The following is a 22,665-nucleotide window of genomic DNA, read 5'->3' as shown; positions in this document are numbered from 1 at the left end:
CCAGGTGATGCTGATGTTGCTGGCCGAGCGCAGTGGTATCATTTCGTGTGTTTTCTAAATGTACCCATAGAGTAACATAGTCTGGGTTTCTTCCTATAGCTTACTACTTAGTCTTATGTTTTAGAGATACACCTATGTTCCAAACCACTTCATTATTTTCATTTGCTGTATGGATTTTTCAATTTATGAACAGACTACACTATTTCCTCATTGCCATTAACAAAAATTAGGTTATTTTCAAACAACGCTACAACGATCAGGCGCGTGGGCCCTGTAATAGCTGACACAATAAGTGTCTGTTGAATAAACGGATGGGTGGATGAAGTATGGTGCATATCTTCTTGTGCACACAGGCAAAGGCTGCTGTAGGGTGTATACTAAGACTTGCCACTTGGCAGGGTACGAACAGGCTCCTCCTTACTCCAATCCAGTTGTCCCCAACTGCATTTCCATCTGCAGTGTCTGCGTGTTACTCTTTCCCCATATCTTTGCCCACTCTTAGTACTATCAGACTTTCTGTCAGTTGGATGCTCCTATGGAATGGCATTGCTCATTGTTTTAACTTGCATTTCCCTGACTACTGGTGAGGTAGAGTGTTTATCATGAGTGAAAAGACCTATAACTTCTTGAACTTCTGTAATAATTGTCAGTCTGTTCAGGTTTTCTCCATTTTCAGTCAGTTTTGGATATTTATATTTTTCAAAGCAATTCTCCACTCCATCTAACGTTTCAAATTTATTGGTAGTTTTTTTTAATAGTAGACTTAGTTTTTCAAAGCGTTTTTCTCTGTAGTTAATTCCCCTTTTCATTCCTAACATCACTAATTCGTGCTTTCTCTCTCTTCTTTAGTCTTGGTGAAAGTTAACTGATTTATTATTCTTTTCAAATAAGCTTTTGTTTTTCTGAATGTTCTCTATTGCATTTTGTTTTCTATTTCAGTATTTTTTGCTTTTTAAATTTATTTCTTTCCATCAGAGATCTTTGGGTTCACTCTGTTTTTCCAACTTCATATTCTCTTTGAGTGGTTAGCTCATTAATTTTCACATCTTTTAAAAAATATATGCATCTAGGCTATATTTTTCACTCCAAATATCACTTTAACTACCCTCTACACATTGATAAATAGTGTTTACATTGTCATTCAGTTATAAATATTGGGTAATTTCTGTTAAAATGTCTTCTTTGATCTAAAAATGTAATTATGATTTTCGGTTTCTATATATCTTTCTTAGTGCTATGATAAATTTTTAAATTTTATTTCTCCTTAGTTTGATAAAGTGGATACAAACATACACACAGTATGGGTTTAGAATATAACTATCATTTGGTATAGAAAAATTATTTTTTAAAAAACAGCCAATTTGTAGATATTTTGGAACCACATACCACTGGATACAAACTTATGAGAGATAGCAGAGTAGGGTGACAATACTTAGCCAAAAATGTATAGTACTTGGGTGATGGACAACCTAAATGCCCTGACTTGATCACTGGGCATTGTATATATGTAAAGTTTTCTCATGTACCCCCATACAGTTGCACAAATAAAAATAGAAAGTTACAATAAATAAGTACAGTTTTCAAAATAAGATAAATTTTAAGAACCTTGCTAATTAAGTCAGCAGTAACTCCAAATTGAAGATAATTTGACCTCAACCGAGCTAAAGTCTACTTTGTAACATATTTGAAAAAGATGGTAAAAAGCTATTAATTGGCACATTTGTCATGGTTAATTCTATATTTCACTTTGGACAGTCTAAAACAGTTCAAATTAATGAGGTTTTATCACGGCTGGAATATTTGGTGTTTTCAAACTTAAGAAGGTGTCATTTCCATGTATATAAGGCCCTTAAACAAAGTTGCTTATCTGAGAATAACACCCAAAGAATGACATTTTTTCTTTTCTTTTTTTTTGAGATGGAATTTTGCTCTGTTGGCCAGGCTGGAGTGCAATGGCAGGATCTCGGCTCACTGCAACCTCCGCCCCCGGGTTTCAAGTGATTCTCCTGCCTCAGCCTCCTGAGTAGCTGGGATTACAGGTAGGCACCACCACGCCCAGCTAATTTTTTTGTATTTTTAGTAGAGGTGAGGTTTCACCATGTTGGTCAAGCTGGTCCCGAACTCCTGACCTCGGGTAATCTGCCCACCTCGGCCTCCCAAAGTGCTGGGATTACAGGTGTGAGCCACTGCACTTGGCTCATAAAACAGCTTTTCTCTGTTGGACTTCGGCCAAAAGGCCACCTTCTTGCTAGGTATTATTCCCCCAAAAGAAGGAACCCCACTGTCCCTAACTGCTGGTGGCGTAACCCAGGCTCTTGGTTATGGAGCTGATAACATTTGTATTCTCAGATGTTTCCTGAGGTGGATGATGGGCAGCACAGGTGATCGCTGGGAATTAAGTGCCTATCCCTTGGGTAACATGACTAGTGACAGCTCAGATCCCCTTTACCAGCTGTGTCTAAAGGGCTTGCACCTGGCACCTTCTATGGAGGTCACACAAACCCTTCCTCCAATCTCAGGCAGCCAATGACTGCCTAATATGGAAACACAAAAGCCAGGTACTCTTGCTTCAAAGAGGGACAAATCTGTGGTGCAATTTTTTATTTGAGGTTACAGGGACCGTAGGTGAGACCACATCCTTGCTTAGGGCCTGCCCTGGGCCTTCCTGCTTCCTCACTCCCTTTCTCTGAAGGTCCCTTCCTCAGTGAATCACAAGCACCTCAATTCCTGCTTTGATCTGCTTCCAGAAAACTCACCTAACATAAGGACAAATGAGACAAATGGGATGGGGGCTTTAAAGATGATCCCATGTGAAGGACTACTGAAGAAGACCACCCTCCTGACTGTTGCTGCTACTCAGGACCGGCCCATCCAGAACGGACTGACACCTGAGCAGGCGAGAGGCTTGCAGAATGACCCAATGGAACCTGGGAAGGATGCTTCAGAATTATATTGATTATAGGCTGGGCGCAGTGGCTCACGCCTATAATCCCAGCACTTTGGGAGGCTGAGGCGGGCAGATCACTTGAGGTCAGGAGTTCAAGACCAGTCTGGCCAACATGGCAAAACCCCATCTCTCCTAAAAGTACAAAAATTAGCCAGGTGTGGTGGTGCGTGCCTGTAATCCCAGCTACTAGGGAGGCTCAGGCAGGAGAATTGCTCGAACCCAGGAGGCGGAGGTTGCAGTGAGCTGAGATTGCACCACTGCACTCTAGCATGGGTGATAAAGCAAGACTCCATCTCAAAACAAACAAGCAAAAAAATAAATGAATAAAATAAAAAAAAGAATTATATTATTGTGTCATATTTTATGCAACTTTGTAAAGCAGCACACATATATTGAATGTAAACTAATTTTACTGGTGGTAGTAAGCAACCAGAAAATGTGGATGATTGTTCTACAGTGATAATAACAAATCTCCATTGCAGTTATAATAGCAGAATTCTTAGTCAAAAGCCACAAGTGTTTTTCTGTCTCAGTTGTATGTGTGTGAACATACGTAAAGAAAGGTGAGACTGTGTCCTCAAGTCAATGCCATATTCCTGCAGTGAGCGCTCTCAGACTTACCTTTCCCGTTCTGCTTTATTCTTGATAGATTTATCTTGGCTGATGGCTTTGCTATTTTCCATAGAAATCTTAGCCTGGTGTGCTCGCATTTCCTTGCTTTCCCTATGTATTAAAAACAAGAAAACAAATAGGGAGGGGGGATGGAGAGTTTGTGTTTAATGGGTAGAGAGATTCACCTGGGGAAAATGAGAACATTCTGGAGGTGGGCGGTAGTGACGGGTACACAACAATGTGAATGTACTTAATGCCATGCACTTAATGATTACAACAGTAAAGTTTATATTTTATATATATAGACGTAATTTAAACATGGAAAAAAACCAAAAATACTTCTGTTTATAGCAATATGACTAAGTTCACTCCTCTCACTCTTGTTTTTTTTTTTTTTTTTTTTCTATTATTGAGCTCATCGAATTCTGTATTTTGGAAAAAGGAGGGAAGGGACCCCAAGCTATGTGGATGCTGATCCTTGAGGGGCAGTGGTGGCCACCTAGTGGTGAAGTGACAGTGATGGCCTGTGATGAGGAGACAGTATTTTTGCCCATAAATACAAAGATCTCAGTTTTAATTCATATTATTTGGGACCAGATGGGCTGGAAGAGAGAGAGAAAATGTTCTAACCATCACAAACGGCCTTCCTGTTTCTATCAGCCATGGGAATGAAAGGGACAAAATGGTTTCAAGTAAGCACAGGGAATAGCAAAAAAGTAGGTTTGCAGGTGACCAACCACTGTATGTGTGAATGCATGTGTATGCATGACACACGTTTATTTATGTGTGCATTAAAGGAATAAAACTTAAAATGCTACATAGTATATGATAACAAATTTTTTTTCTATAACCTATGGAGATCTATTGAAAACACTGCCTGGAAACCAGCATCCAAGCAGTCAGGTTACCTAGGCACTGCTATTTGCACTGCATCCAAAGAGATGGGCAACACTGAAGTGGAGAGTTGCTCACTCAGCTACCCTAGAGCCACTTCAGCAGGAACATGTATAGAAACTCTGGACCCAAGAAGATCACTCTCAGATTTTACCATAACTTGTTAGGAAATTGACCTTTCTGTATTCATTCATTCAACAAACACTAATGACCAAATGTTTCTGACAAATGTCAAGAAAGCAAAGATTTTTAACCAAGAATAATAGTTGTGATCATGAGGAAGAAACACAACCACCAGGGGTTTGAGAAAAAGCTAAAATACTGCTGTTGCATTGAAAAGTGCTTCTGCCATGGATTTATTTTATTTATTTATTTATTTTTTATTATCCTTTAAGTTCTAAGGTACATGTGCACAACGTGCGGGATTGATACATAGGTATACATGTGCCATGTTGGTTTGCTGCACACATCAACTCGTCATTTACATTAGGTATTTCTCCTAATACTATCCCTCCCCCAGTCCCCCACCCTCCCAAAGGCCCCGATGTGTGGTCTGTGATGTTCCCTACCCTGTGTCAAAGTGTTCTCACTCTTCAATTACCAACTATGAGTAAGAACATACGGTGTTTGGTTTTCTGTCCTTGTGATAGTTTGCTGAGAATGATGGTTTCCAGCTTCATCCGTGTACCTGCAAAGGACATGAACTTATCCTTTTTTATGGCTGCATAGTATTCCATGGTGTATATGTGCCACATTTTTTAAATCCAGTCTATCATTGATGGACATTTGGGTTGGTTCCAAGTCTTTGCTATTGTGAATAGTGCCTCAGTAAACATATGTGTGCATGTGTCTTTATAGCAGCATGATTTATAATCCTTTGGGTATATACCCAGTAATGGGATTGCTGGGTCAAATGGGATTTCTAGTTCTAGATCCTCGAGGAATCACCACACTGTCTTCCACAATCGTTGAACAAATTTACACTCCCACCTACTGTGTAAAAGCATTCCTATTTCTCCACATCCTCTCCAGCATCTGTTGTTTCCTGACTTTTTAATGATCGCCATTCTAACTGGCGTGATGGCATCTCTTGTGGTTTTGATTTGCATTTCTCTAATGACCAGTGATGATGAGCATTTTTTCATGTGTCTGTTGGCTGCATAAATGTCTTCTTTTGAGAAGTGTCTGTTCATATTCTTTGCCTACTTTTTGATGGGGTTGTTTTTTTCTTGTAAATTTGTTTGAGTTCTTTGTAGATTCTGGATATTAGCCCTTTGTCAGATGGGTAGATTGCAAAAATTTTCTCCCATTCTGTGGGTTGCCTGTTCACTCTAATGGTAGTTTCTTTTGCCATGCAGAAGCTCTTTAGTTTAATTAGATCCCACTTGTCTGTTTTGGCTTTTGTTGCCATTGCTTTTTGTTTTAGTCATGAAGTCCTTGCCCATGCCTGTGTCCTGAGTGGTATTGCCTAGGTTTTCTTCTAGGGTTTTTATGGTTTTAGGTCTAACATTTAAGTCTTTAGTTCATCTTGAATTAATTTTTGTATAAGGTGTAAGGAAGGGATCCAGTTTCAGCTTTCTACATATGGCTAGCCAGTTTTCCCAGCACCATTTATTAAATAGGGAATCCTTTCCCCATTTTTTGTTTTTGTCAGGTTTGTCAAAGATCAGATGGTTGTAGATGTGTGGTGTTATTTCTGAGGGCTCTGTTCTGTTCCATTGGTCTATATCTCTGTTTTGGTACCAGTACCATGCTGTTTTGGTTACTGTAGCCTTGTAGTATAGTTTGAAGTCAGGTAGCATGATGCCTCCAGCTTTGTTCTTTTTGCTTAGGATTGTCTTGGCAATGAGGGCTCTTTTTTGGTTCCATATGAACTTGAAAGTAGTTCTTTCCAATTCTGTGAAGAAAGTCATTGGTAGCTTGATGGGGATGGCATTGAATCTATAAATTACCTTGGGCAGTATGGCCATTTTCATGATATTGATTCGTCCTATCCATGAGCATGGAATGTTCTTCCATTTATTTGTGTCCTCTTTTATTTCATTAAGCAGTGGTTTGTAGTTCTCCTTGAAGAGGTCCTTCACATCTCTTGTAAGTTGGATTTCTAGGTATTTTATTCTCTTTGTAGCAAATGTGAACGAGAGTTCACTCATGATTTGTCTCTCTGTATGTTATTGGTGTATAGGAATGCTTGTGATTTTTGCACATTGATTTTGTATCCTGAGACTGCTGAAGTTGCTTATCAGCTTAAGGAGATTTGGGGCTGACATGACAGGGTTTTCTAAATATACAATCATGTCATGTGCAAACAGGGACAATTTGACTTCCTCTTTTCCTAAGTGAATACCCTTTCTTTCTTTCTCTTGCCTGATTGCCCTGGCCAGAACTTCCAACACTATGTTGAATAGAAGTGGTGACAGAGGGCATCCTTGTCTTGTGCCAGTTTTCAAAGGTAATGCTTCCACTTTTTGCCCATTCAGTATGACATTGGCTGTGGGTTTGTCATAAATAGCTCTTATTAATTTGAGATACATTCCATCAATACCTAGTTTATTGATAGTTTTTAGCATGAAGGCCTGTTGAATTTTGTTGGCCTTTTCTGCATCTATGGAGATAATCAGGGGGTTTTTGTCATTGGTTCTGTTTATGTGATGGATTACATTTATTGATTTGCATATGTTGAACCAGCCTGGCATCCCAGGGATGAAGCCAACTTGATCATGGTGGTTAAGCTTTCTGATGTGCTGCTGGATTTGGTTTGCCAGTATTTATCTTATTGATGATTTTTGCATGGACGTTCATCAGGGATATTGGTCTAAAATTCTCTTTTTTTGTTGTGTCTCTGCCAGGCTTTGGTATCAGGATGATGCTGGCCTCATAGAATGAGTTAGGGAGGATTCCCTCTTTTCTGTTGATTGGAATAGTTTCAGAAGGAATGGTATCAGCTCCTCTTTGTACCTCTGGTAGAATTCGGCTGTGAATCTGTCTGGTCCTGGACTTTTTTTGGTTGGTAGGCTATTAACTATTGCCTCAATTTCAGAGCCTGTTATTGGTCTATTCAGAGATTCAACTTCTTCCTGGTTTAGTCTCGGGAGGGTGTATGTGTCCAGGAATTTATCCATTTCTTCTAGATTTTCTAGTTTATTTGCATAGAAGTGTTTACAGTATTCTCTGATGGTAGTTTGTATTTCTATGGGATCAGTGGTGATATCCCCTTTATCATTTTTTTATTGCGTCTATTTGATTGTTCTCTCTTTTCTTCTTTCTTAGTCTTGCTAGTGGTCTATCAATTTTGTTGATCTTTTCAAAAAACCAGCTCCTGGATTCATTGATTTTTTTGAAGGGTTTTTTGTGTCTCTATCTCTTTCAGTTCTGCTCTGATCTTAGTTATTTCTTGCCTTCTGCTAGCTTTTGAATTTGTTTGCTCTTGCATCTCTAGTTCTTCTAATTGTGACGTTAGGGTGTCTATTTTATATCTTTCCTGCTTTCTTTTGTGAGCATTTAGTGCTATAAATTTCCCTTACACACTACTTTAAATGTGTCCCAGAGATTCTGGTATGTTGTGTCTTTGTTCTCATTGGTTTCAAAGAACATCTTTACTTCTGCCTTCATTTCGTTATTTACCCAGTAGTCATTCAGGAGCAGGTTGTTCTGTTTCCATGTAGTTTTGCAGTTTTGAGTGAGTTTCTTAATCCTGAGTTCTAATTTGATTGCACTGTGGCCTGAGAGACAGTTTGTTGTGATTTCTGTTCCTTTACATTGGCTGAGGAGTGCTTTACTTCCAATTATGTCGTTAATTTTAGAATAAGTGTGATGTGGTGCTGAGAAGAATGTATATTCTGTTGATTTGGGGTGGAGAGTTCTGTAGATGTCTATTAGGTCTACTTGGTGCAGAGCCGAGTTCAAGTCCTGGATATCTTATTAACCTTCTGCCTCATTGATCTGTCTAATATTGACAGTGGGGTGTTAAAGTCTCCCATTATTATTGTGTGGGAGTCTAAGTCTCTTTGTAGGTCTCTAAGGACTTGCTTTATGAATCTGGGTGCTCCTGTATTGGGTGCATATATATTTAGGATAATTAGCTCTTCTTGTTAAATTGATCCCTTTACCATTATGTAATGGCCTTCTTTGTCTCTTTTGATCTTTGTTGGTTTAAAGTCTGTTTTATCAGAGACTAGGATTGCAATTCCTGCTTTTTTTTTGCTTTCCATTTGCTTGGTAGATCCTCCTCCATCCCTTTATTTTGAGCCTTTGTGTGTCTCTGCATGTGAGATGGGTTTCCTTAATACAGCATACTGATGGGTCTTGACTCTTTATCCAGTTTGCCAGTCTGTGTCTTTTAACTGGGGCATTTAGCCTATTTACATTTAAGGTTAATATTGTTATATGTGAATTTGATCCTGTCATTATGATGTTAGCTGGTTAATTTGCCCATTAATTGATGCAGTTTCTTCATAGCATCAATGGTCTTTACAATTTGGCATGTTTTTGCAGTGGCTGGTGCCAGTTGTTTCTTTCCATGTTTAATGCTTCCTTCAGGAGCTCTTGTAAGGCAGGCCTGGTGGTGACAAAATCTCTCAGCATTTGCTTGCCTGTAAAGGATTTTATTTCTCCTTCACTTATGAAGCTTAGTTTGGCTGGATGTGAAATTCTGGGTTGAAAATCCTTTCTTTAAGAATGTTGAATATTAACCCCTACTCTCTTCTGGCTTGTAGGGTTTCTGCCGAGAGGTCTGCTGTTAGTTTGATAGAGCTTCCCTTTGTGGGTAACCCGACCTTTCTCTCTGGCTGCCCTTAACATTTTTTCCATCATTTCAACCTTGGTGAATCTGATAATTACGTGTCTTGGGGTTGCTCTTCTCGAGGAGTATCTTTGCAGTGTTCTCTGTCTTTCCTGAATTTGAATGTTGGCCTGCCTTGCTAGGTTGGGGAAGTTCTCCTGGATGATATCCTGAAGAGTGTTTTCCAACTTGGTTCCATTCTCCCCATCACTTTCAGGTACATCAATCAAACAAGATTTTGTCTTTTCACATAGTCCCATATTTCTTGGAGGCTTTGTTCGTTTCTTTTTACTCTTTCTTCTCTAATCTTGTCTTCTCGCTTTATTTCATAAATTTGATCTTCAATTACTGATACTCTTTCTTCCACTTGATCGAATCAGCTATTGAAGCTTGTGCATGTGTCACAAAGCTCTCGTGTCATGGTTTTCAGCTCCATCAGGTCATTTAAGGTCTTCTCTACACTGTTTATTCTAGTTACCCATTCATCTAACTTTTTTCAAGATTTTTAGCTTCCTTGCGATGGGTTTGAACATGCTCCTTTAGCTCAGAGAAGTTTGTTATTACTGACCTTCTGAAGCCCACTTCTGTCAACTTGTCAAAGTCATTCTCCATCCAGCTTTGTTCCAATGCTGGCGAGGAGCTGCGATCCTTTGGAGGAGAAGAGGTGCTCTGGTTTTTAGAATTTTCAGCTTTTCTGCTCTGGTTTCTCCCCATCTTTGTGGTTTTATCTACCTTTGGTCTTTGATGTTGGTGACCTACAGATGGGGTTTTGGTGTAGATGACCTTTCTGTTGATGATGATGCTATCCCTTTCTGTTTGTTAGTTTCCCTTCTACTAGTCAGATCCCTCAGCTGCAGGTCTGTTGGAGTTTGCTGGAGGTCCACTCCAGACCCTGTTTTCCTGGGTATCACCAGTGGAGGCTGCAGAACAGCAAATATTGCTGCCTGATCCTTCCTGTGGAAGCTTCGTCCCAGAGGGGCACCCACCTATATGAGGTGTCTGTCGGCCCCTACTGGGTAGTGTCTCCCAGTTAGGCTGCACAGGGGTCAGGGACCCACTTGAGGAGGCTGTCTGTCCATTCTCAGAGCTCAAATGCCGTGCTGGGAGAACCACTGCTCTCTTCAGAGCTGTCAGACAGGGATGTCTAAGTCTGCAGAAGTTGCCTGCTGCCTTTTGTTCAGCTATGCCCTGCCCACAGAGATGGTGTCTACAGAGGCAGTAGGCCTTGCTGAGCTGCGCTGGGCTCCACCCAGTTCGAGCTTCCCGGCCACTTTGTTTACCTATTCAAGCCTCAGCAATGGTGGATGCCCCTCCCCCAGCCAGGTTGCTACCTCACAGTTCGATCTCAGACTGCTGCACTAGCAGTGAGCCTGGCTACATGGGCGTGGAACCTGCCAAGCCAGGCACAGGAGAGAATAGCCTTGTCTGCCGGTTGCTAAGACCTTGGGAAAAGCGCAGTATTTGGGCGGAAGTGTCCTGTTTTTCCAGATACAGTCTGTCACGGCTTCCCTTGGCTAGGAAATGGAAATCCTCTGACCCCTTGTGCTTCCTGGGTGAGGTGATGCCCCACCCTGCTTTGGCTCACCCTCCTTGGGCTGCACCCACTGTCCAACAAGTCCCAATGAGATGAACCAGGTACTTCAGTTGGAAATGCAGAAATCACCCATCTTCTGCATCAATCACGCTGGGAGCTGCAGACCAGAGCTGTTCCTATTTGGCCATCTTGGAATGAAGCCCATGGATTTATTTTTTAAAGTATTTTAGTAATTAGGTCATGATCTCTTCAAATGACTTCCTAAGCAATTCAAGAATTAATATATTTTGTTTTTTCCTTTCAGATAAAGCCTACTGTTGTGAGCAAATGTTTTTTTCTTTATTCAACAATGTAAAAGAAGATTAGACAAGTGCCGTGCTGTATTCCATGAAGTATCTTTGAATAAGGGTAGGCACCTAAAATCTGGCATTGTAGCAATCATCAAAGGCAGAATGATGAACACACCTTTCTGCATAGTAAATCAAGAGCATTTCTAACGAAAAAAGAAAAGACAACTTCTAATCCTATAGGACTAAGTAAATGCTTTAAAATGCATGGGGGTGCAGCACATTATTCCACAGAAAATGGAGCATGGGAGACCTCATTTAGTTGCCTCAAATGAGAATTGGAAACCACGGCAAAAACACTTTGTTCTTGTGGCAGTATCTGTCACTCCAAAGTAACGTTGGGAATTTGGGCATGCAGCCAGATAATTTATGCAGTTGGCATTGAAAACATTTTTTTGTTTGATTTATTTGTATAATGCTTCTATTTTCTACTCCTGTTGTGTCTCAATAGACCCTAACTGTGGCATACGGTAGGCACTAAGTGAGAACCAAGCAAGCTGCAACCGAGCTATGATAAAAAGATGTAACAAACACCAATCTTCTTCTGCTCAGGGATAAGTCCAGCTCATGGCTTGCAGTAATTCAAATGCAATATTTACTTTGCTGAAGTGGGCACAGGCCAAAATAAACTGATACTTTGCTGTTTCTTAATCAGGCCTATCTTTCCAAAATTCACAGAAGTCCTAACACTATAAGGAAGGGAAATGGAGACTCTCTCCACAGGTAGCCATTAAATGATCAGAACCTGGTCACTCTAGGAGCTCAACTGATTGGTCTTTATCTCTCTGTGTGTCTTTTCTTCCTTAGAGACTCCAGATCATTCTCCAAAGGCCAGTTCCAGCCCTACCATTTTGAAAAGTCTCCATGAGCACTCTGAAAAGGTAGAGCTCCTCTGAGCTGGATGCCCTTAGTGCCCATGACATTTTAAAATATGTGTCATATGCTACTTTGTTATCTGACTTAACTTTTCATATGAGTGTAGTATCTTGCCAACACCTGTAAGCCCTCTGAAGGCAAGGGCCATTTCTTTTTTCTTTTTTTAAAATAGAGATGGGGTCTTGCTATGTCTTGAACTCCTGGGCTCAAGTAATTCTCCTGCCTTGGCCTCCCAAAGCACTGGGATTACAGGTGTGAGCCACTGTACCTGGCCCCTGGGGGCCATTTCTTATAGCTCATCTTGCTCATAATCAGCCATATGATGAGATACACAAAAGAGCTACATGTTGTATGTCAAATTGATTTCACTTATTACCTTGGCTCTCTTATACACACAAAATCAGCTTTTGTTTTTAAATATTAGGTGTTTACTCTGGAGATGGCAATTCCCCCACCTGTCATGGGACAGTTTCAGCTGCTGGGTTTGCTGCTCGTGGGCACTGATGAGTAGCTTTTTCAGCAGCTCACACTGCTGGCTGAGGTGCAGGTCTCGGATTTCTTGCTCCTCAGCACTGTGGGTATTGATCATTTCTGACCATTCCTTTGTGTGCTGTGCTACAATTTCTTTGACCTGTTTGGAAAAAAGGGGACGGTGCCATTGTAATCCTCATAGGTCAGGTATGAACCCAAAAGCACAACATCATTCAGGTATTTCAGATTCCTCCCACCAACTTACTTGGTGAATCATGAGACACCTATAACCACCAAAAAATAATACATATTAATCAATGGGAAGCAGGAAGTTATTGCTTATTAAAATAAATCAATTGCTTTGGCTCTGAATAGTTAACTGTAAACCCTTATTTCACTGCCTCGCTTAGCAACACTCTCTTTTGTTTTTTGTTTGTTTGTTTGTTTTGTTTTTTTAGACAGAGTCTGCCTCTGTTGCCCAGGCTGGAGTGCAGTGGCATGATCTCAGCTCACTGCAACCTCCACCTCCTGGGTTCAAGCGATTCTCCCACCTCAGCTCCCCAAGTAGCGGGGATTACAGGTATGTACCACCGTGCCCAGCTAATTTTTGTATTTTTACTACAGACAGGGTTTCACCATGTTGGCCAGGCTGGTCTTGAACTCCCGATCTCAGGTGATCCACCCACCTCGGCCTCCCGGAGTGCTGGGATTACAGGCGTGAGCCACCACACCCAGCCAACACTCTGGTTTGTGCGGGCCTTGGGCTCCTTTACCAATTCCATCAGGATTCTCTTTATCACCTTATGTTTTTCCAGCTTCATGTCCACAAGGCCACATGTCTGAATAGAGAGCTGTGTGTTCTTTTATTTCTGGATCATGACTTACTGTGTCAACCCTGATAGACACTAGGGTAGAAAGTCCTCTCCACCCAGTATCCAAGCTCTTTGCAGTGGGGTTTTGCGGCGCCTCTTGTCAAGAGCTGGAGTCTATTTCTCCAGCTCCTTGAATCTGGGTGACCTGTGACTTGCTTTAGCCAATGAGATAGTAGCAAATGTGATGCAAGCAGAAGCTGGAAAGTACTTGCTCTTCTGCTATGCTTGGATCCCTGTGGCTACCCTGTGACTGAGCCTGTGCTAGCCTACTGGAGGTTGATAGGTTGTGTAGGAAAACAACCAACAGCCAGCCAACTACCAGATACATAAGTAAGGCCATATGCCCCTCGCTGACTGTAGATACAGAATTGTCTCCAGCCAAAATCAGCAGAAGTATGGCCCAAATTTCTGACCCACTGAATTGTGACCTAATAAACTGTAGTAGTTGTTTTAATGCGCTGTTCTTTGACACAGTTCATTATATAGCAAAAGCAAACTGATACTGTTGCCAAGGCTTTTCTTATTGATGCCAAGCATCTAAGAATCATGACAGTTTGCACAACTACTAATTCTCAAACATTCCAGTTAAGAAGAGAGAGAGTGGGGAATAACTCTTAAAGACACATGGCTTACTGCCTCTATAGAGTTCATGCCCTACAAAATATACAGCTACTAAGGAGAACATCTTGAACAGCTTGGCTGCTCCATGCATGCATCAGGGCCACTGGGCCAGATGACACAGCTGCATATAGATAGATGAGGCTGGCTGGTTCGACCACAGCTATTTTTGGGAACTTTCTTTAACAGTTGTTGTTGTTTTTTTGTTGTTGTTTTTTGTTTTCCTTTTCATTTAAAAACTATTATTGCTGCAAGAATTGTTTTTGTTCTTAACTGGGACTTAACACTTAGTTCTCCAAATGCCCACAAAGTCGATTAAAGTCTCTCAAGCTCCTATTCTCTCCTGTCTTTAAGAAAATGTGAGTAATTAGGCTTCTGTTTTAGAATATCAGCTCTCGATTTTTTCTCATCCCAAATTTCCATGTAAAGTTAGGATGGAGTAAGTATCAACTCCCAATCTGGGTGGTTTTCTGTCCTATGTTTAATGTTATTTCTATAGGGAAGTATATTCTGTATTTTATATAATATTTCCTTTTAGTATCTTCATTTGTTTTACTTGATGCCTCTGAGGCAGGCAACATAAATATTGTTAGCAGAGTTCAACAGACAAGACAAAAGAAGATGTTCCATGAAATGGCTCTTCTTAAAGCCAGTGAGTCTGAGGCAAACATGAACCCTGGGCTCCCCTGACATCCCAGATCAGCTGCAGGCTACTAGACCAGCTCTGGGCTACTGTTATTTCTGATTTATACTAGGTACTCCTTCTAAAAAGTTACAAAGTGTCTTCTGCAAGTCACTGCTGTAAAAATGGGCATTTTCTTACCTTAGATTTGTGATCTGATGTCAGCGTCTGAATTTTAATTTCTGTTTCTTTTTTCATTTCGAGACAATTACTTCCCCTGAAAATGGAAAGTTGCAAATGCATGCCAGAAATTAAATATTTTCCCATTCCCATGGGTCTTTGCTGCAAAGCTTTCTGATGAAGATAATATATTCATCAAATATGAGATGTCATGGCTCATTGGGCAACATTGGTCTTTCTAGTAATAGATTCACACCTTACAAAATATTATCTGTTTCATGATTACTCAATTCAACCACTACACAAAGAGGCACTTCAAACCTAACAATTATTTCATTGTTAAGGGGCTGTTACCAGTTTCCATTTTGGTTCCTGTTTTTCTTCAAGCTATTTTTCACTTATTCAACAAAATATTATTTGGGATGAAAACTGAAAAATAGTTCCTCAGCCTTGAAGTGAATTTTTCATTCTTCCGTTTGGTTATAAAGCCAGACTTTTGTCTTTTAAATATGCCAGTGAAGGAGAAAATAGCAATCCTTGGCACCACAGGGCAATTTTTGCTTCTTATTCTATTGTGAGTAGGAAATATATGCTAGGCAAGTGCCCAGCAACTATTACTGCTTATTTCAGTGATTACGTCTTCCTTTTGGAATATTCACATCGCTGCTGAAACAAGAACAGGTCCTGAGCTTTGTCTTCAGCATGTATACTCTAGGTTATTATAGCTCAAGTCAGAATGCTTCATTATAATGTAATTCCGAGTTCCTCTGAGAGAAGCATTACTCTAAAAATGCAAGGTCTCGCATCAAATCTAGCACTTCTCAATGGCTGGCACTGAGCAAGTTTCTTCTCTCTTCGGTTATTCAGTAAGTTTGCAGCAGTGCCGAAACATTCCCGTGAGTTAATTCTAGACAAATCTTTCACAGTAAATGCAATGAGAGGTTTTATTCAACAGTCTCATCTGAGGGCATAAGGGCATGCACTTGTAATATTTATTTAAAAATCAAGATTTTATTTTCCCCTTTCCAGTGCATCAACCTTCTTTATATTCGGGCTATGCAAAATAATTTCTGTAATTTAGAATTTCCCCAACTTTAGCTTGTCTTTCCTTGTTCCCCCATTCATCTTTTTACCATCACCTTAAAGATCCTTGAGTGGAAAGCATACGAGAGGTAGTCATTAGCCAAAGCTGGAAGCTTGAATAAAGCTTCCCTTTCCCAGGTCAATCATTCCTTTCAGCTGAGTAGGTAAGAGTAAGGGGAAACCTTTCATTTGTTTCAAAAATAGATCCTGCATGAGAAAGCTCCAAGGACTACCACAAGTTCCCCTTTCACTAACTTTTTAGCAACTCAGTTGCAGTTAAAAGTCCAGGGAGGCTGGGTACAGTGGCTCACGCTTGTAATCCCAGCACTTCGGGAAGCCAAGTTAGGCAGATCACTTGAGGTCAGGAGTTCGAGACCAGCCTGGCCAACATGGTGAAACCCTGTTTCTATTAAAAATACAAAAAATTAGCCGGCATGGCAGCATGTGCCTGTAGTCTCAGCTACTCAGGAAGCGGAGGCAGGACAATTGCTTGAACCTGGGAGGCGTAGGTTGCGTTGGGCCAAGATTGTGCTACTGCACTTCAGCTTGGGCAACATAGCAAGACTAAGTCCGGGCAACCTTGATACTATGGTCAATATTAATGATGAGAAACTTTCCTCAGATACGGCTTTCTAGAAGAAAGTATCTGATGTCTGATTTTGAAGTAACTTTTAATGTATTGCTAAGATTCTACTGTTTAGAGTACTTGGAAATGCTCTGTGTGGACAGCCTGGTAGGAGTGCTGCATTTGACAGCACAGGCTCAGAAAGAAATCTACAGATTAGACTTTTCCAGTCTCACCTACATTTAGGATAAAACAGGGCTTTATTTGTTGAGAGACCTCCAAGAGCACTCAATAGCCTGTTTTGGGGGTTAAGTGTCACACCAGGGACACTTCTAATAACTACTAAGTTTATAATAAATTACATTTTGATCCCATATTATCTTTGAGAGTAAAAACAATCATGAGATAAAGATATATTTTATCAATTTTTTTTAGTTTCTAAAGGTAGCACTCATGATTGATTGAATCAGAAAATTGTAATATTATTTTTAGCAAAGAAATTTACTCTATGGTGCTTGGGTCTGAAATCTCCTTAATAAAGATTTTTGGTTTGGTTAAGCCAAAACTGTGTTTCTAAATACACCGATCCACAAAAATGCATGAAACATTTTTTGAAAAGGTATCTTGTAAATACAAATAACCTTATTCTTGGAGAGTACTATAAAGTCGTCAACAATTTGCTCCTTGGTATTAGAGTCTATGTCTACCATCAGTTTCAATATTATAGCCTAAAATGTCATTAAATATGAGAAATTAATTCACAAAAAAGAAATAGGCCAAAGCTGATGTGGTTAGAATCTAGAAGAATCACAGCTCCTCAAAACTTACTGTAATCACTACCAATATTTCCACATGAGCTCTGAGGTGGGTGACTCACTTACTCACTTAAAATACAGATCAAAATGTTTTCTAAGCAACAGGCACATTTCTGCCTCAATGATACACAGTGAAATCTATGGGGAAAACAAAAGGCAGATGATACGTAATAACAGATGCTCAATAATCAGTGCCTGATTTATATTTTTTTGAAAAATACAACTTTAATAAAAATGAGGGTACCTCTCAAATAGTGAGGTCTGAGACCAGGGCAGGCATTTTAGTTACCCACCATTTACTCCTCAAGCAAATTACACTGGTTTCATGTCATGAACTTAGATCTTGGGATCTGAAATTTCAGCAATATGAACCAATGTCCAAGAAAATTATAACTAACATAATCTGTTCTGTTTTCAGAGTTTAGTTTTCTAGGTATATCTTGGGTGACTGTTAAAACAAAAAATAAAAAACAAAAACCAAATGCCAAAAAACCCAAGTAGGAAAAAGAAATCTCATTCTCCTTTTCTCTTGTGCCAAAGGTTGTGGAAAACTAGAAGACATCAGCAGGGATTGAAGGAAAGAGATAAAAACCAGAGGGAATCCATGGAGAAGGTCAAAGGCAGGAAAAATAATTTCTCAGATAAACAGAATGTATGCGTGGTCTCACGGAATTTTCCCCAAAGTATTTACAAAGGGAAAAAAGTAACCTGACAGTGCAGAAACCTGTCAGATACCAGCTTAACCAAGTCATCCAGGTTAACATCACCAATAATGGGACATATCAATGTCACACCCCCCTCCCCCCAATATCGTGGACTGAGAAGGAAGCAGCATCGTTTCCATGGTGTGCTTGCCACAAATGCATGACCTCACTCTCATCATGAGAAAATATCAGACAAATCCAAAAGGAGAGACATTCTACAAAACAACTGACCAGCTCTCTTCAAAAGTGAAAGTCGCAAAAGACAGGGAGAGATTGAGGAATTATCACATACTGAGATGACAACTAAATGCTATTTAATTTTGGAGGCGATCCCAGAGTGGAAAACAAGCACTTGTGGAAAAACTGGTAAAATGTGAAAAATCACTGTGGCTTGGTTAATGGTATTGCACCACTGTCAATTTCCTGGTTTGACAACTGTACTATGATTATGTGGGATGTTAACATTTAGGGAAAGTGAGTTAAGGGTATAAGGGAACTCTCTGTAGTATTTTGGAAACTTTTCTGTAAATTTAAAATTAGTTCAAAATCAAAAAGGACAATCAATTCTCAGAGTAAAGAGGTATTTTTTCAATTATTTGAGGCTAAGATTTCTTTCTCATATTACAACTAATTATGATGAATTAAAAGATATCAGAATCTCTGCTGAGAACCTTCCCCAAACCAGAAGCTACATCCACTCATTGACCTGTTATGATGTTAGAGCACTTAAAATGAATGAATTTCTTACTTCCCAGGAATAATTTTTAATGATGAAAATCAAGTCAACACTAAGTTCTTCCTTGATCTAAACAGCAGCAAAACTGTGGGAAAAGACAAAATACAAACATAGAGAAAGTCTTCAGAAGGAAATAAACAGTATTACCCCTTCTTCTTCATTGCCTTCTCTAGGATTTTCTCATGAGTCAACTTCTCTTTGTCATACTGTGCCACAATTTTGTCAACTTGCGTGCAGTGTAACTTCTGCATGGTACTGTGTTCCTGAACAAGAAGGATTTGAAGTTATGAACTGGACTCTCAGCATGGCTCACACCATATAGGGCTGGCATAACTTTCACCAGCTTCTCTAGAGTCTTCATTTAGAAAGTCAAGGAATAACCAAATCCGAGAATGGTACAGACTCCTGATCTCCCATTCAACACCAGTTTTTTGTCCAAGGGCATTCCCAACATGGGAGTCTCTAGCCTCAGTCAAGTGAACATGCCCAGTTCAAACGCACTCCTGCTCAGCAGTGGGTAGTGCCAATCATCTCGAAGTCCTTTCTTCTACACATACACATCTCTGTAGTATTTCCACCCATTCATCTTTGTTCTGCTGTTTGAGACACGTAATTAGCCTCCTGCCCCTTCCACACATCGGTCCTCAAACATGCAAGTTCAGCCACCATATTTCTTCTCTTGTATATGCTAAATGTAACTATTCATCATGTGACATGGTTTCTAAACACCTGAACATTCTGGAGCTCTTGAATTCCATCATTATATAATGAGAGTCATCACTGTGTTTGTCACCATCAGCTGAATTTGCATCTACATCACTTAATATTTTCACTGGCTTACTTATCTAGAAGCAGTTTATGAGGCTAAAGTGTTCAGGAGCTATGGCCTTCTGTTTTACAGATATTTAAAACAATTTCCCATCTGCTTCATGTAACCATTGAAATTGGGGCTGCAATGCTTTGGAAAGTAGGTATTTCAATATAAACATTATTTCTTCCCGGACAACGAAAAAGGCATTTAGCTACAGCCAATGACTTATATGAAATCAGATTTCTTTAGCTGCTCAGCCTCCCAAGCACAGAGGAAATCAGTACAATCAGAAAGTTCCAACTCTAAATGATACTTGATGTTATAGCCTAATCTTACTCTTGAGAATCAGAGAAATGGGATGCTATTCATGACTGGAATGGGTGTACATGTTATTCAGGTTATATAACCCCTCTCACAGTCATATTTCCTTTCACTTATTGAAAAAAAGAGTGCCTTAATTTAAAAGCAAATTTATTTCCTTTCTAAGGTAGGCTTGACTTTATGCAAATCTAATTCATGAACTTCTTTTAAAGGTTTCATAAAATATAAATGGGGAAGGAATTTTTAAGTCTTTACCAAGACTTCCTTAATTTCCCAGCTAAGTGAATTAACACAGGACTTGATCTACAATTCATTTATATATAAATTCTTTACAAATGCATTCATGCACAAGCCTTCAGCATTCTTGTCTTTAGGAGAAGGAGTGGAGAAGGGTGATGCTGGATAGGAGGATTCCCAACATAGGAACTAACAGTGGGGACAAAGGCTAGGTGAGCTTGCTGTGGATCTGGGCTTAATCTGTAATTGGAATGCCCCATAAATCTAGCCATATTACCAATGTGTGTGCACCTTTGTGCTATAAACACATTTCCTCCAGAGCTTCTGCAATGTGGCACCGGGTTAAGGACATGGGTTCTTCAGTGCTGGGGTGAGTCAGTTACCTTTCCAGAGTATGCTCATCTTTATAATTGGGATAGTGACATTTACTTCATAGGGTTGTTAGGATTAAAAGTAAATCTCATGTATCAAATGTGTGTTACAGCTTATTCAAAACACAGTGACATACAAACCTATCTATACTATTCAATACTCATGATAACATACAGAGAGTGACTTGAGATAGGGATATCAATCAGACTAATTAAATCAATAAATCTTTCCTCCACGCTTGATCTACTGCCCCAGGAATAGAGGAACATGTTGGTGTATCCCTGAATATATTGAACTATTCTTGTAATACTTTGGTACCTACTAAAATGCCCTCCTCCTAGTCTTCTTTCTAAGATTTAGAAGTCATTATGGTTGGCTAACGCATGTGTTAATTTTTCCTGGGCAAAAAATTAAATAAATAAGGGGCTTTCTGCAAGTCTCAAAATATATCAGAAGTGCCACAGTCCTATATTATCTTGCAAATATCATTGAAAGGAAGGTGAAGACTATTTCTTTAAATATTTTAGTGCAGAACAGGACAAGTAGAGACTTTGAGGCTTGAATGTAAATTAACACAGATTTTTTCCTAAGAAAATATTTTGGTGAACCTTATTAATCCAATTAGATATAAGTAATGGGGCTCTTTGTACCACAAAGTTGTTTATGATGGATTCAACTCTATGTAATACGCTCTACAAGGGCAGGGCAGGTCTTTTCTCTTTACCAGTACATAACACAAAGCCTGGTACAAAGTAGATGCTCAATAAGTATTTATTGCATGAATAAAAAGTCAGCATAGGAAAATAGCAAGAGGACTTAGATTCTGGTCCCAGCTCAGCCAATAATTAACCAACTGCCCTTGTGTAACATATATAAATCTTCCCAGGCCTCAATGTCTTTACTAGAAAACTGAGTTAGGGCTGGGCACAGTAGCCCATGCCTGTAATCCCAGCACTTTGGGAGGCTGAGGCGGGTAGATCACCTGAGGTCAGGAGTTCGAGACTAGCCTGGCCAACATGGCGAAAACCCATCCCTACTAAAAATGCAAAAATTAGCTGGGCATGGTGGTGCACTCCTGTAATCCCAGCTACTCTGGAGGCTGAGGGATGAGAATTGCTTGAACCCGGGAGGCACAGGTTGCAGTGAGTCAAGATCATGCCACTGCATGACAGAGCAAGACTCCATCTCAAAAAAAAAAAGAAAGAAAAGAAAAGAAAACTGAGTTAGGTACCTTTGCCTAACCGAATTCATGAGTTGCTTATGAGATGCAAGCTTACTCAACGTATGCAGAAATAATTTGAAAAACTGAAAGCATATTGAATTAAAGTGATTAAAATTAATGTCAGTAACAGGACAGCTGGTCCTGAAAAATTGTCTCTGTTTCTCTTTTTACTCAAAACTCCATCCCTGTGCAGTAGGCAGTGATTGCTGAAGTGTTTCGGGATAACTTGATTCCCAGACACCACTTGCTAATTACTGATTTCCATGTGACTCTGGTCAAGTCTCAGCTTCTTGTGCTATAAAATGAAGGAGGCATGAAATGATCTCTAAGTCCATCTTAGCTTAAAAAAAAAATGTCCATTATTGATTTTATTCTTTTGGTCCTTAGTTAAATCATGAAACACTATGGAAGAGACATACATTTCTCATTCATTCAAGCCAAGAGTACCAAAATTAAATGTGTTGACTTAAAGTAAATCTTAACTGGGACATTTTGGGGAAAAACATGTATAGCATTCAGAAGAATTTGTGTACGTTTCTTATCCAAGTTAAGAGTAAATTCAGCTTCTTTTGCGGAAAACTGCTGTTGCAATTCATTCTTGTGACTGATGTGACTATGGGCGTGAATGATCGCACCACAGAGGGTGCTGAAAAATTGGAGTAAATCATGTTTGCTTACCATGTAACTCTGAGATTACCAATAGGTGGACTCTGAGGGCAACTGCTGTGTCTCTGCCCCTTTCCACTGCAAAACTAAGTTATAGGTCTGGTTCTAAGGTCTGACCATGAATTAAAATTGATGAGTTTAACGACAGTCTTGGTGCTGTCAGCTAAATTGCTTGCATAGCAAAGAGAAAATTTTCCATCAGTAGCTTTACTAAAAATGCCAGAGTTTAGTAGGCTTCTCAGGCATTTCATTTGACTCATTTAATGTTGATACTGCAAACTGGTGGCCTAAGGAATGTATCCCGCCTGCAGAAGAAGTTTTTAGTTTTGGGTTTTTTTTTTTCCTACGCAGTTTCAAAAAGAGGTTGAATTAGAGGCTGA

At 39.7% G+C, this 22,665-nt stretch overlaps 1 protein-coding gene across 16 annotated transcripts in view; it reads right to left on the bottom strand.

Moving 5' to 3' along the window:
- Positions 1 to 22,665, bottom strand: part of PLCB4 (phospholipase C beta 4) — a 411,667-nt gene that overhangs the window by 10,973 nt on the left and 378,029 nt on the right. For 15 of the 16 annotated variants that reach the window (XM_054541571.2, XM_063720669.1, XM_063720672.1 and 12 more), the window contains 4 exons: positions 18,804 to 18,919; positions 14,775 to 14,850; positions 12,446 to 12,621; positions 3,569 to 3,670 (listed from right to left, as the gene is read on the bottom strand). In XM_054541571.2, coding sequence (XP_054397546.2) covers positions 3,569 to 3,670; positions 12,446 to 12,621; positions 14,775 to 14,850; positions 18,804 to 18,919 — 470 coding nt within the window. The remainder of the gene's footprint in view (positions 1 to 3,568; positions 3,671 to 12,445; positions 12,622 to 14,774; positions 14,851 to 18,803; positions 18,920 to 22,665) is intronic. The other variant, XM_063720670.1, reaches the window with a different exon arrangement.

The sequence above is a fragment of the Pongo abelii genome, chromosome 21 (genome assembly GCF_028885655.2).
Source record: "Pongo abelii isolate AG06213 chromosome 21, NHGRI_mPonAbe1-v2.0_pri, whole genome shotgun sequence".
Classification (NCBI taxonomy): domain Eukaryota; kingdom Metazoa; phylum Chordata; class Mammalia; order Primates; family Hominidae; genus Pongo; species Pongo abelii.
This window is presented reverse-complemented; position numbering and strand designations above follow the sequence as displayed.